The 15,180-nt window shown below is 41.8% G+C and overlaps 1 protein-coding gene across 4 annotated transcripts in view; it reads left to right on the forward strand.

Moving 5' to 3' along the window:
* LOC139413715 (plasma membrane calcium-transporting ATPase 1-like) overlaps window positions 1-15,180 on the forward strand; it is a 186,584-nt gene that overhangs the window by 55,261 nt on the left and 116,143 nt on the right. For all 4 annotated transcript variants that reach the window (XM_071161407.1, XM_071161405.1, XM_071161406.1 and 1 more), the window contains exon 2: window positions 1,056-1,566. In XM_071161407.1, coding sequence (XP_071017508.1) covers window positions 1,371-1,566 — 196 coding nt within the window. In that variant the 5' untranslated portion in view covers window positions 1,056-1,370. The remainder of the gene's footprint in view (window positions 1-1,055; window positions 1,567-15,180) is intronic.

The following is a 15,180-nucleotide window of genomic DNA, read 5'->3' on the forward strand; positions in this document are numbered from 1 at the left end:
AAGGGGGGTCCAACTCTATATTCATGGAATGAGATGTTCAACAAGCAGGTGTCCACATACGCTTGGTCATGTAGTGTACATCTGCAACCCTGTCTATGTGACTAAATAAAAATCTAATGATACACCACTTGCCTATATAAAATATCCGCTTCTGGATAATTATACAGTAGTAGTTGTGTGTGTGTGTGTGTGTGCGCGTATATATTCCCAGCCTGTGTGACAGAGAATGTGAATCCGGAGAGTCACACTCTGACACATCAGCTCTGATCACATAATCACACATCAAAGGCTGACCTCCATTTGTGGTGTTTAGTGTGTCACGGAGACCCACTAAACACCACAAGTGTGTGTGACAGACACACACACCGGCCCAGAGGAGCGGTCCAGAGCGCTATCTCACATTAGCATAGTGTCCTCTTGCCGACACACAGTGCTGTATTAAAACCTGCTATGTTAGACTCTAATACCTCCCATGCAATACCACCAATACCAGCTTCTCTCTACAGCTACACACCATTGATAACTTCTCTATACCACTGGATCCTGTTGTCCTAGAACCCGGTTGCTATGGTGATTCCCATGGTATCTTTATCCATATAGGGCAAAAGCAGTCACTTTGGGACAGGCAGTTGGATAGACTGACAGCCTGTTAATCCTACACAAACAAAAGGGCCGTGGGTGTCATGGGAGAGTCATATTATCTTAAATAATATATATGTCCTACTGTATGTCCTGAGACTTTGTTTAACGTCAATGCAAAGCATGGCTGTCCTCACATTCTTTTACAACAATCAGCCTTGTCTGACTTGAGATCTGTGCTTTTGTATTGTCTTTTATTGTTCGTTTTCTCCTCTTTTTTTCTCCTTTCCTGCCCTCCACAGAGCATAGTGACCTTGTTGTTCTAACAGGTCCTTCCCCAAACCAAACATCAATTACTTAAATTATGCTCTCATCAGTGTCCCCTCACATTTATTTGAAAACAATGGTCATTTCATTTTAAGACTTTTGCAATGTTTAAAAAAACAACTATGTTTTCTTGTCTCTATCTCCTGCAGTTTCGTGCAACAGAAGAAGTGGTCAACGGATCATGTCTCCACTGTTACGTGGAAACTAATGCACTACCGGGTCCAGAAACCCGTCCTCTGACCCCACACACTACTTCTACATTACCCACGATTCCTGTCTGCAAAAAAAGTAAGGACTTAGGTGTTGAAGCCCTTAGGTGACTTGGACTTCCTTGTTTTGCTATTGAACTATTTCAGCACCACTAACCAGTTCTTAGTTTACAACAGTGATCTTAGAGGGACTGTAGAGGCACTGAGAGACAGTCATAGAGTAAAGAGAGAAAAACAAAGAACAACGAAAACAAAATGGCCAACAACACGGCGGACCACCCTCCGGGGAACTCTGTTGCCGATGGCAACCAAGAAGGGGACTTTGGCATCACGGTGATGGATCTCCGGGACCTAATGGAGCTGAGGAGCGGAGAGGCCGTCACCAAGATAGCCGACTCCTACGGAGACGTGCAGGGGCTCTGCCGCAGGCTCAAGACTTCACCCATCGAGGGTAAGAGACGCTATACACACACAGACACACAAACACTGCGGTATCACCACCATTAACCCTGCTGAGCGTTCAACATGATTATGTCATCGTATAGCTGACCCCTATTGGGCCAGAGTTAGCCTGCTGGTTGTGGGTTGTGCAAAACAGTAGATTCCCAGGGCTAAACCACTCTGACAAGACATGGCTGATTGAATCAGTGTGAGCAGCAGAGACATTCAGCCAGAGGGTGAAGGGTTAATTATGGGGGTTAAGTGATGCTGTGTGTCTCTTTCTGTAGGAGGAGAGACCCATGACCGCACAGCAACTTAACTATCAGGGGCGTCTCAGAGTGGTAACTGATTTTAGGACCAGTTATGCCTTTTAGATCACAATGAATAAGACTACATGGACAGGGGAGACCTGATCCTAGATCAGCACTCATATTCTGAGATGCTTGTTTAATATGGCCCCAGATACTGTACGATACAGGCTGAAGTCCACTACGTTACCAAAAGTATGTGGACGCCTGCTCATTGAAAATCTCATTCCAAAATCATGGGAATTAACATGGAGTCCCCAGGCTATAACAGCCTCCACTTTTCTGGGAAGAGATGTTGGAACATTGCTGCGGGAACATGCTTCCATTCAGCCACGAGCATTAGGGAGGTCGGGCGCGGATGTTGGGTGATTAGACCTGGCTCGCAATCAGCATTCAAATCAAATGTTATTTGTCACATACACATGGTTAGCAGATGTTAATGCAAGTGTAGCGAAATGCTTGTGCTGCTAGTTCTGACAATGCAGTAATAACCAACGAGTAATCTAACCTAACAATTCCACAACTACTACCTTATACACACACAAGTGTAAAGGGATAAAGAATATGTACATAAAGATATATGAATGAGTGATGGTACAGAACGGCATAGGCAAGATGCAGTAGATGGTATCGAGTACAGTATATACATATGAGATGAGTAATGTAGGGTATGTAAACAAAGTGGCATAGTTTAAAGTGGCTAGTGATGCATTTATTACATAAAGATGCAGTAGATGATATAGAGTACAGTATATACATATACATATGAGATGAGTAATGTAGGGTATGTAAACATTATAATAAGTGGCATTGTTTAAAGTTGCTAGTGAAACATTTTTTACATAAATTTCCATACATTTCCATTATTAAAGTGGCTGGAGTTGAGTCAGTATGTTGGCAGCAGCCACTCAATGTTAGTGGTGGCTGTTTAACAGTTTGATGGCCTTGAGATAGAAGCTGTTTTTCAGTCTCTCGGTCCCTGCTACAGGATGCTCTCGATTGTGCATCATTAGAAGTTTGTGAGTGCTTTTGGTGACAAGCCAAATTTCTTCAGCCTCCTGGGGTTGAAGAGGCGCTGCTGCGCCTTCTTCACAACGCTGTCTGTGTGGGTGGACCAATTCAGTTTGTCCGTGATGTGTATGCCGAGGAACTTAAAACTTACTACCCTCTCCACTACTGTCCCGTCGATGTGGATAGGGGGATAGGGGGGTGCTCCCTCTGCTGTTTCCTGAAGTCCACAATCATCTCCTTTTCAAATCATCCGAAAGGTGTTTGAAGGGGTTGAGGCTCGGGTTCTCTACCAGCCAGTCAAGTTCTTCCACACTGATCTCGACAAACCATTTCTGTATGGATCTTGCTTTGTGCACAGGGGCATTGTCTTGCTGAAACAGGAAAGGGCCTTCCTCAAACTGTTGCCACAAAGTTGGAAGCATAGAATCATCTAGAATGTCATTGTATTCTATAGCGTTAATATTTCCCTTCACTGGAACTAAGGGGCCTAGCCCGAACCATGCAAAACCGCCCCAGACAATTATTCTGCCTCCACCAAACTTTACTGTTGGCACTATGCATTGAGGCAGGTAGCGTTCTCCTGGTATCCGCCAAACCCAGATGGTGAAGTTGATTCATCACTCCAGAGAACGCGTTTCCACTGCTCCGGAGTCCAATAGCGGGGGGGTAGGGGGGTTATAGGGGGGTTATTGTAATCCTTGCTAGATGCGGGAGCAGTATAGTTTTTTGACTTGAATGTAGTGGCTTCCTTTCCTCTTTACCATAGCCACTGCCCAAGCCTGAAGCGAGAATATTATTATATTATGTATTTTCCATATCAAGTAATCTATGCTTTAACTTGATTGGAGAATCATTTTTGTGTTCGATATAAGAAGAATAAACATTTTTTTTGCACCCTGTCCCTGGATCTCATTGAATGTTTGGTCGTTAGGAAACCTTGAGTGTGGACTGTATGCGTACGAAACAAACCCGCTTCAGGCTTGGGCAGTGGCTATGGTAAAGAGGAAAGGAAGCCACTACATACGCTTTAGCACTCTGTGGTCTCGTTCTGTGACCTTGTGTGGCCTACCACTTCGCGGCTGAGCCATTGTTGCTCCTAGACGTTTCCACTTCACAATAACAGCACTTACAGTTGACTGGGGCAGCTCTAGCAGGGCAGAAATTTGACGAACTGACTTGTTGGAAAGGTGGCATCTTATGACGGTGCCACGTTGAAAGTACGGGCCATTCTACTGCCAATGTTTGTTTATGGAGATTGCATGGTTGTGTGCTCGATTTTATACACCTTTCAGTAACTGGTGTGGCTGAAATAGCCTAAAACTAATTTGAAGACGTGTCCACAGACTTTTGTATATATAGTGTATATAATATACAGTTGAAGTAGGAAGTTTACATACACTTAGGTTTCAAGTCATTAAAACTCGGTTTTCAACCACTCCACAAATTTCTTGTTAACAAACTGTACTTTTTGCAAGTTGGTTAGGACATCTGCTTTATGCATGACACAAGTAATATTTCCAACAATTGTTTATAGACAGATTAGTTCACTTATAATTCACTGAATCACAATTCCAATGGGTCAGAAGTTTACATAAACTAAGTTGACTGTGCCTTTACACAGTTCGGAAAATTCCAGAAAATGATGTCATGGTTTAGAAGCTTCTGATAGGCTAATTGACATAATTTGAGTCAATTGGAGGTGTACCTGTGGATGTATTTCAAGGCCTACCTTCAAATTCAGTGCCTCTTTGCTTGACATCAATGAAAAATGTAAAGAAATCAGCCAAATGGTCCTTTTGTTCGATTAATTCCGTCGATATATATCCAAAATGTCCATTTATTTGGCGCGTTTGATCCAGAAAAACACCGGTTCCAACTTGCGCAACGTGACTACAAAATATCTCAAAAGTTACCTGTAAACTTTGCCAAAACATTTCAAACTACTTTTGTAATACAACTTTAGGTGTTTTTTAACGTAAATAATCGATAAAATTGAAGACGGGATGATCTGTGTTCAATACAGGAGGAAAACAAACTGTAGCTAGCTTTCTGGTCACGCGCCTCTATCTAACAGTACACTTCAAGTTACCCTCGTTCAAGATGGCTGTAACTTCTTCATTACACAAAGGAAAAACCTCAACCAATTTCTAAAGACTGGTGACATCCAGCGGTAGGAACTGCAAGAAGGTCCCTTAGAAATCTGGATTCCCAATGAAAACCCATGAGTTCAGTGTATCTGTGAGAAGAGCCTAAAAGATTGAAAAAAAGATGCAGAGATGCAGAACTCCCCAAGGAGTATAAGAGATAAGAGACTAGTCAGACATTCCACTATACATCAAATTGGGGAGTGGACATTTACTGCTTTTACTGCTTTTACATAACACTGAAACTCTATGTTTGTGTAGCTGTGGATGCATGGGCTTGGTCTCATGAGTAGAAGGTAATAACGTAGGCAGTGACATCACTAAGGCTGGACTTCGGGTTTAATAAAATAACTTGGACCCTTGACTATTTTGCAGAACTTACTCGGAAACATGCGTTATGTTCCTGTTGTCAACTTCTGTTTGCAATTGCATTAATAAAGGTTTTTGAGTGATTTAATTAAAGATATTGTCATAATGCTAATTTCACCAATGAGCCAAAGATTGACAAGGAACAAGGAAACGAACCCCAACAGCAGAACTGAAAAAGTGTGTTTGAGCAAGTAGGCCTACAAACCTGACTCAGTTACACCAGCTCTGTTAGAAGGAAGGGGCCAAAATTCACCCAATTTATTGTGGGAAGCTTGTGGAAGGCTACCCAAAACGTTTGAACCAAGTTCAACAATTTAAAGGCAATGCTACCACATTCTAATTGAGTGTGTGTAAACTTCTGACCCACTGCGAATGTGAGGAAAGAAATAAAAGCTGAAGTAAATAATTCTCTCTACTATTATTCTGACATTTCACATTCTTAACTTCTTGGTGACTGGGGGGCAGTATTGAGTATATTGGATGAATAAGGTGCCCAGAGTAAACTGCCTGCTACTCAGCCATAAAATCTAGAATATGCATTTGGATGGAAAACACTATGAAATTTCTAAAACTGTTTGAATGATGTCTGTGAGTATAACAGAACTCATATGGCAGGCGAAAACCTGAGAAGAAATCCAACCAGGAAGTGGGAAATCTGAGGTTGGTCGTTTTTCAACTCATTCCCGATTGAAGATACAGTGGGATATTGGTCATATTTCAATTCCTAAGGCTTCCACTAGATGTCAACCGTCTTTAGGAACTTGTTTGAGGCTTCTACTGTAAAATCGCTATGTTTTGGAACTACTGAACATAACACAGCAATGTAAAATAAGGTTTTTGGATATACATAGGCACTTTATCGAACAAAACATACATGTATTGTGTTACATGAAGTTCTATGAGTGTCATCTGATGAAGATCATCAAAGGTTAGTGATGAATTTTATCTATATTTCTGCTTTTTGTGACTCCTTTCTTTGGCTGGAAAAATGGCTGTGTTTTTCTGTGACTTGGTGGTGACCTAACATAATCGTTTGTGGTGCTTTCGCCGTAAAGCCTTTTTGAAACCAGACACTGTGGCTGGATTAACGAGAATTTTATCTCTAAAATTGTGTAAAATACTTGTATGCTTGAGGAATTTTAATTATGAGATTTTTGTTGTTTTGAATTTGACGCCCTGCACTTTCACTGGCTGTTTGCGGGGTGGGACGCTACCGTCCTTAAAATAAAGCGGTGATCCTAACTGACCAAAGACAGGGACATTTTTACTAGGATTAAATATCAGGAATTGTGAAAAACTGAGTTTAAATGTATTTGGCTAAGGTGTATGTAAACTTCCGACTTCAACTGTAGGCTAGTATGGACAGTGCAAGTTCAATGACCTGGTAATGCTATCCATTTAAACCAATACAGTATATATTTCACTATACAGGCACTCCCCACTCTCAAGCAATCCTTTAGATAGTGATCTACTCCCTACTGCTAATGAGTTTGACACTGTTTACTAACCAGGCCTTCAAACCATCCCTTGAGATTATCTTTCATCATCAACAACTCTGGGCCACGCACTCTGATTATCATCAGCACTTTTACTATGGAATCACATGCACAGACACACGCACACACACAAGATTGGAATCACTCACCGAAGATTAATCACATGATATCTAAGAATTCATGGACAACACGTTGAGAGTAGAAAATGTCCACTGCTCTCTCGCTCTCTCTCTCTTTCTCTTTGTAGAAGGCCGCTCTCCTTGCTTCTGCGGTTCATTCCAGGATTGAAATTAGTTCCACACCGTAGCCCTAATGACTTCATAGATCATTGCTCTATTCCATTTAGTAATCAAGGGACAGCTGTAGCACTTTCCTCCGCTCAAGAAATGACTCTTTTTAATGAAGGAAGCGTAATTATGTTTTTAGTGGACAGAAGGGTGGGTAGAGAAAAATAATAATAATATTGAAGTAAGGAGTGAATACACTCCTTTTTTACATGCTCAAACACATAACGAGAAGCTGGTTAATTTCAGTGGACAATAAGAGGTTTTCTGACAATTGTTTTGGAAGTAAATGGGCCTCTTAAGCCTGGCTTCTATCTCATATGCCTGTTTTGTCGTTTGAGTGAAATAGCTGTTGTGGAATTTGAACTTGTCATAATGTTCCTATTTAGGGGGTGCATTCACTTTTTCTTTCACCAGACAACAATGGGCCGCTCAAATGACTTGTCTTGGAAACTGATTTGTTCTCTAGCTCATTCTGTTTCCCTCACAGACAAAGTTCTACTCCAGTCATTTGTAATACTGGCTGCGTGAGTAAGTATTCCATCCTCCAATGGTTTCTCTGGTAATGAAATCACTCTCTGGCCAGTGCATATTACAGGTTAAAGCTTTATCAACCTGTACTTCTTCTGTACCCAATATTGTAGCAGAACACTTCCTTATTTTAAATGGTTGGCTAAATATCTAACATAAATGATTTACACAGATACAGTAGTGAGTAATCTATGTAAGCTCTCAAGATCAGGCTGGCTTGCAAGGTTACCGTAGTAGTGTACTATATAGGTTACCATAGTAGTGTACTATATAGTGAAATAAGGTGCCATTTGGGATACAGACAATGTTTTTCAGGCAGAACATGTGAATGCTTATGCAGTAGCACACTGATGCAGTAGAGTCATCATATCAGCCAGGAGAAATGTGGTTGTTCATTTCCTAGAGCTACATCCAGTTGTTTTGTCTATGGTTCATTACTCTGTGGTGCAGGCTCTTAGTGGTGCGTTAGTGTGGAGGGAATAGGAGTATTAACCTCCACCTTAACAACACTTTACCACCCCCGTTAACATTAACCCACACCAGAACTACTATACAGAAAGGAGATGCACTACACACACAGAGAGATACACACACACACACACAATCATTTTCTTACAACCAGCAGCTAATGATACACAATCACTCTCTCAGCATTGCCATAAATTGTAGTTCCATCTGACTGCTCTGCTGTGTTCCAGCGTTGTGCTGTTTGCATCAGAGACACTTTTGCTAATGTTTACTGATTAATCAGTCTGCTGCTGGGCCTGCCTGCCTGTCTGCCTGGCTGCTTCTAGAGGGCAAACACTGATTGTCCTTTCTTATTTTTGGAAAACACAAAGCAATACTTCTGCAGCTGCTGTTTTGCAGTCCCACCTACAGGGTCTATGAAATAGGAATAGCAAAATAAATCACATGTTATATATTATTTAGCAGATGTTATTGCGGATGCAACAAAATGCTTATGTTCCTAGCTTCAAAAGTTCAGTAATACACAACAATACACACAAATCTAAAAAGTAAAAGAATGGAATTAAGAAGTATATAAATATTAGGAGGAGCAATGTCGGAGTCCAGTGTGTGTGTGTGTGTGTGTGTGTGTGTGTGTGTGTGTGTGTGTGCTATATGGACAGTATGTAGATGGGATATTATGGACAGTATGTGGATAGAATATATTGCATATCTGTAGAATACTTAGGATAGAATAGTATATATACAGAAATAGTTGAATAGGATGGCATTACTAGAATACAGTTTATACAGTACCAGTCAAAAGTTTGGAGACACCTACACATTCAAGGGTTTTTCTTTATTTTTTACTATTTTCTACATTGTAGAATAATAGTGAAGACATCAAAACGATGAAATAACACATATGGAATCATGTAGTAAACAACAAAGTGTTAAGCCAATTTTACATTCTTCAAAGTAGCCTCCCTTTGCCTTGATGACAGTTTGCACACTCTTGGCATTCTCTCAACCAGCTTCATGACGTAGTCACCTGGAATGCATTTCAATTAACATGTGTGCCATGTTAATTCGTGGAATTTCTTTCTTTCCTTAATGCATTTGAGCCAATCCGTTGTGTTGTGACAAGAAGAAGAGACTTGCTTGGGCCAAGAAACACGAGCAATGGACATTAGACCGGTGGAAATCTGTACTTTCGTCTGAGTCAAAATCTAAGATTTTTGGTTCCAACCGCCGTGTATTTTTGAGACGCAGAGTAGGTGAACAGATGATCTCCGGATGTGTGGTTCTCACCGTGAAGCATGGAGGAGGAGGCATGATGGTGTGGGGGTTCTTTGCTGGTGACATTGTCAGTGATTTATTTAGAATTCAAGCCACACTTAACTATCATGGCTACCACAGCATTCTGCAGCAATATGCCATCCCACCTGGTTTGTGTTTAGTGGGACTATCATTTGTTTTTCAACAGGACAATGACCCAACACACCTCCAGGCTGTGTGAGGGCTATTTGACCAAGAAGGAGAGTGATGGAGTGCTGCATCAGATGACCTGGCCTCCACATTCACCCGACCTCAACCTAATCGAGATGGTTTGGGATGAGTTGGACTGCAAAGTGAAGGAAAAGCAGCCAACAAGTGCTCAGCAGATGTGGGAACTCCTTCAAGACTGTTGGAAAAGCATTCTGAGTGAAGCTGGTTGAGAGAATGTGTGCAAAGTTGTCAGCAAGGCAAAGGGTGGCTACTTTGAAGAATCTCAAATATGTTTTGATTTGTTTAACACTTTTTTTGTTGCTTACTACTGTACATGATTCCATATGTGTTTTTTCATAGATTTGATGTCCTCACTATTATTCTACAACGTAGAAAAGTGATGGTGAGGAAAGTGATGGCTAGTGATGGTTATTTAACAGTCTGCAAAAGGGAGAAATTTACGACAATCCTGCAAAGTAAAGAAACAACTGGAAGATATTATTACCTTGGAGATTAGCCTGGTTGAATGTGCGTGAACACAGCTTAATTCTCCTGTGGAGGCTGTTCGAACGGAGTGACATATATGTGACAGTCAGAGGAGCGAGTCATTGCTGTGCCTCGAGCCAACAAACGGGCCAGCCTCATTGGCCCAGGATTTCCCTGTTCAGTGGGTGTGGTCGAATGAAGCAGCTGCTCAGCCATGCTGCCAGCCCATATGGCAGGAACAGAGCCGGGTTAGAGCAATGCACTAGACTGCCTTTAAGACGATACACAAAGCAGGAAAACCAGAAGGGTGTGACCTCGTGTATTTTTGAGTGCAGTAGGGGTGAGATTTACTGAGAATAAATTAGGATTTGACTAGGCTTAGTGTGACGTTCTTAGTCTGATGTTAAAGACCAATGATACTTAACCAAGACTGATTATGTTAGTCTACTCTACTGTAAGTTTTTCTGACATGAACTGGGGTTTATCCACTGTTACCTCTTGAGGGATGAATAACGTGTTATTGAGCGAAATGGAGTTCAGTTCTGGAGAGTGTTGCTGAGAGGCGATGGAGAGTTTGTGGTATAGGAGATTAGTTGTTTTGGGTTGTTTTTAAGTAGATCACTCATTGTGACATTGGACAGGTACATTGGATAAGGGGGCATAATTAGGCTAGATTAGTGTGTGTGTGTCAGAGTAAATATATCTGATCTCTAGGCTACTCTAAATGAATGTGGAATGGACAGACCACATGATAGACCATCACTGCATTATCCCTCTGCTGCAGACAGCCAAATCAAATTGTATTTGTCACATGCACTGAATACAACAGGTATACAACCTTACCGTGAAATGCTTACTTACAAGCCCTTAACCAACAATGCAGTTCACAAAATTGAATTAAGAAAATATTTACTAAATAAACTAAAGTAAAATATAAAATAAAAAGTAACACAATAAAATAACAATACTGAGGCTATACACAGGGGGTTCTGGTACCAAGGCAATGTGCGGGGATAGTTAGTTGGGTAATTTGTACATGTAGGTAGAGGTAAAGAGACTATGCATAGATAATAAAAAGTGAGTAGCAGCAGTGTAAAATCAAAGGGGGTTGGGTGTCAATGTAAATAGTCCATCTTAGTTAGGTTGGCGATATATTCTGGTATAATGGACAATAAAACAAGCACACTGTTATTTTTCTGCAGACACCTGTATAGTGCATTTGTTCAACACTTTGGGCTAGACCTAGGACGATAAACCAAAAAGGATCTTCTACTGATCACTTATCACAAGCATTTTGCTGATATCGTTCATTATGATCAGTAGCCATATTCTTGAGAAATGTGAAGTTTGCAATGAAATACGACTGCTGATATGGGTATTTGTTAAAAGGACAATTGATGGCTACAACCATCACAAAATAAATAGTAGTTTCAAGGATTATTAATACATTTTTTATGTGGTGCATATAGTTCTAAACTTATCGTTCTGTTTATCATTGTCACGTCAATTCAGCCAATATATCGCAATATGGATTTTGTCCATATCGCCCAGCTTTACTTTGGGCTCTATTTAAATGTGTCTTTCCACAGTTCCTTGGAGCCTATCTTGTTGCCTCCACCTTATAGGATGAGACTGTCCAAAGTCCAATGTGTTTTCAGAATGAAGCAAAGAGAAAGGATGTGAGGAATTTATGAAAGATTCATGGAAAAATAGTCTTACAATCAACACTTGGCACACATGGCAAAGGCATTTCAGAGAATTCTACGATGGAGTCAATAGATTTAATTGACTTCAGAAGTAGGCTTATGTTGCAACGTCGTTTGTGAATGAATGCATCGTTTTGACTCTTTCAAGGTCTTAGTTTGGGGAAATACAGTTTAACCTAGTACAAACCAGTGTGTGCTCTGTGTTAACTGTGGATCATTTAATTGGTAAGACTGGGCTCTGTGATTACCAACTCTGTGCTGGGTCGACCAGCAGATGGCACCGACAGAGATGGTCGCCTTGCTTCAGGTCCTTAGAACACTATGCAGGTATTTGTTTTTTTGATGTATTATTTCTTACATTGTTAGCCCAGAAAATCTCAAGTGTTATTACATACAGCCGGGAATAACTATTGGATATAAAACAATGTCAACTTACCAACATTACGACCAGGAATACGTCTTTCCCGAAGCGGATTCTTTGTTCGGACCTCCACCCTGGACATGCGATCTTATCCCAGGGGCCGACCCAAAACAACGAGGTCGCCACAGGAGAGGCAGATGGAGCGGTCTAATGGTCAGACTCAGAAGGTGAGCACACCATGATGCCTTATGATTAACGACTCATGGTGTAATCACAACAACATACAGGATCTCATGTCCTTTTGTTCACCTGACCTAGAATTCCTTACTACCAATTGCCAACCGCGTTATCTTCCAAGAGAATTCTCTTCGATTATAGTCACAACCGTGTATATCCCCCCCCCCCCCCCTCCCCCCCCTAAGCAGATACCTCGTCGGCCCTGTAAACTGCAAACCATACATCCTGAGGCTGCACTTATTGTAGCTGGGGAGTTTAACAAAGCTAACCTAAGATCAATACTCCCTAAATGCTATCAGCATATCGAATGCGTGACACGAGCTGGCAGATTTCTGGATCATTGCTACTCGAACTTCCGCGATGCATACAAAGCCCTCCCGCACCCTGCCTTCAGCAAATCTGACCATGAATCCATTTTTTTGCTCTCAGCCTATAGACAGAAACTAAAACAGGAAACGCTCGTGCTCAGGTCAATACAACCCTGGTCTGACCAATCGGACTCCACGCTTCAAGATAAGAGACAATACTGTGCAGCTGTATTCATCGACCTGGCCAAGGCTTTCGACTCTGTCAATCACCACATTCTTATCGGCAGACTCAACAGCCTTGGTTTCTCACCTCACCTCGAGTTCAGTGTGTCAAATCGGAGGGCCTGTTGACCGGACCTCTGGCAATCTCTATGGGGGTGCCACAGGATTCAATTCTCTTTTCTCTGTGTACATAAATGATGTCGCTCCTGCTGCTGATGATTCTCTGATCCACCTCTGCGCAGACAACACCATTCTGTATACTTCTGTATACAGAATACCATTCAGTATTCTGTATACTTTAAAACTAAATGCATGCTCTTCAACCGATCGCTGCCCGCCTGTCCAGCATCACTACTCTTGACGGTTCTGACTTAGAATATGTGGACAACTACAAATACCTAGGTGTCTGGTTAGACTGTAAACTCTCCTTTGACTCACATTAAGCATCTCCAATCCAAAATTTAATTTAAAATCGGCTTCCTATTTCGCAACAAAGCATCCTTCAGTCATGCTGCCAATAATACCCTCGTAAAATTGACCATCCTACCGATCCTTGACTTCGGCAATGTCATTTACAAAATAGCCTCCAACACTGCAAATTGGATGCAGTCTGTCACAGTGCCATCCGTTTTGTCACCAAAGCCCCATATACTATCCACCACTGCAACCTGTATGCTCTCGTCGGCTGGCCCTCGCTTCATATTCGTCGCCAAACCCACTGGCTCCAGGTCATCTATAAGTCTTTGCTAGGTAAAGCCCCACCTTATCTCAGCTCACTGGTCACCATAGCAGCACCCATCCGTAGCACGCACTCCAGCAGGTATATTTCACTAGTCAACCCCAAAGCCAATTCCTCCTTTGTCCACATTTCCTTCCAAGTTCTCTGCTGCCAATGACTGGAACGATCTGCAAAAATCACTGAAGCTGGAGACTCATATCTCCCTCACTAACTTTAAGCACCAGCTGTCAGAGCAGCTCACAGACACTGTAGCTGTACATAGCCCATCTGTAAATAGCCCATCCAACTACCTCATCCCCATACTGTTATTTATTTAATTTATTTTGGTCCTTTGCACCCCAGTATCTCTACTTGCATACTCATCTTCTGCACATCTATCACTCCAGTGATAATATTGTAATTATTTCGCCACTTTTGCCTATTTATTGCCTTACTTCCCTTATCCTACCTCATTTTCACACACTGTATATATACTTTTTATTTTGTACAATTGACTGTATGTTTGTTTATTCCATGTGTAACTCTGTGTTATTGTTTGTGTCGCACTGCTTTGCTTTATCTTGGCCAGGTCGCAGTTGTAAATGAGAACTTGTTCTCAACTAGCCTACCTGGTTAAATAATGGTGAAATAAATAAAAATATATTTTTTAAATTGCTTCAATCACATGGACTGGGATATGTTCCCGGATAGCCTCAGACAACAACGTAGATGTAAACGCTGACTCGGTGAGCAAGTTTATTAGCAAGTACATTGAAGATGTCATACCCGCTTTGACTATTAAAACCTTCCCTAACCAGAAACCAAAACTGAAAGCGTGAACCACCGCTTTCAATCATGGCAAGGCGACCGGAAACATGACCGAATACAAGCAGTGCAGCTATTCCCTCCGCAAGGCAATCAAACAAACAAAGCGTCAGTACAGAGACAAAGTAGAGTCACAATTCAATGGCTCAAACACGAGACGAATGTGGCAGGGTCTACGGGTCAATCACGGACTACAAAGGGAAAACCAGCCCTGTCGCAGAAATCAACGTTTTCCTCCCAGACAAATTTAACAACTTCTTTGCTCGCTTTGAGGACAATACAGTGCCTCTGACACTGCCCGCTACCAAAGCCTGTGGGCTCTCCTTCTCCATGGCCAACGTGAGAAAAACATTTAAACGTGTTAACCCTCGCTAGGCTGCCGGCCCAGACGGCATCCCCAGCCGAGTCCTCAGAGCATGCGCAGACCAGCTGGCTGGTGTGTTTACGGACATATTCAACCAATTCCAATCTGTTGTCCCCACATGCTTCAAGATGGCCACCATTGTTCCAGTTCCCAAGAAAGATAAGGTAACTGAACTAAATGACTGTCACCCCATTGCGCTCACTTCTGTCATCATGCTTTGAGAGACTAGTAAAGGATCATATCACCTCCACCCTACCTGATACCCTAGACCCACTCCAATTTGCTTACTGCCCCAATAGGTCCACTGACGATGCAATCG

Source organism: Oncorhynchus clarkii, chromosome 7, assembly GCF_045791955.1.
Source record: "Oncorhynchus clarkii lewisi isolate Uvic-CL-2024 chromosome 7, UVic_Ocla_1.0, whole genome shotgun sequence".
NCBI lineage: Eukaryota > Metazoa > Chordata > Actinopteri > Salmoniformes > Salmonidae > Oncorhynchus > Oncorhynchus clarkii.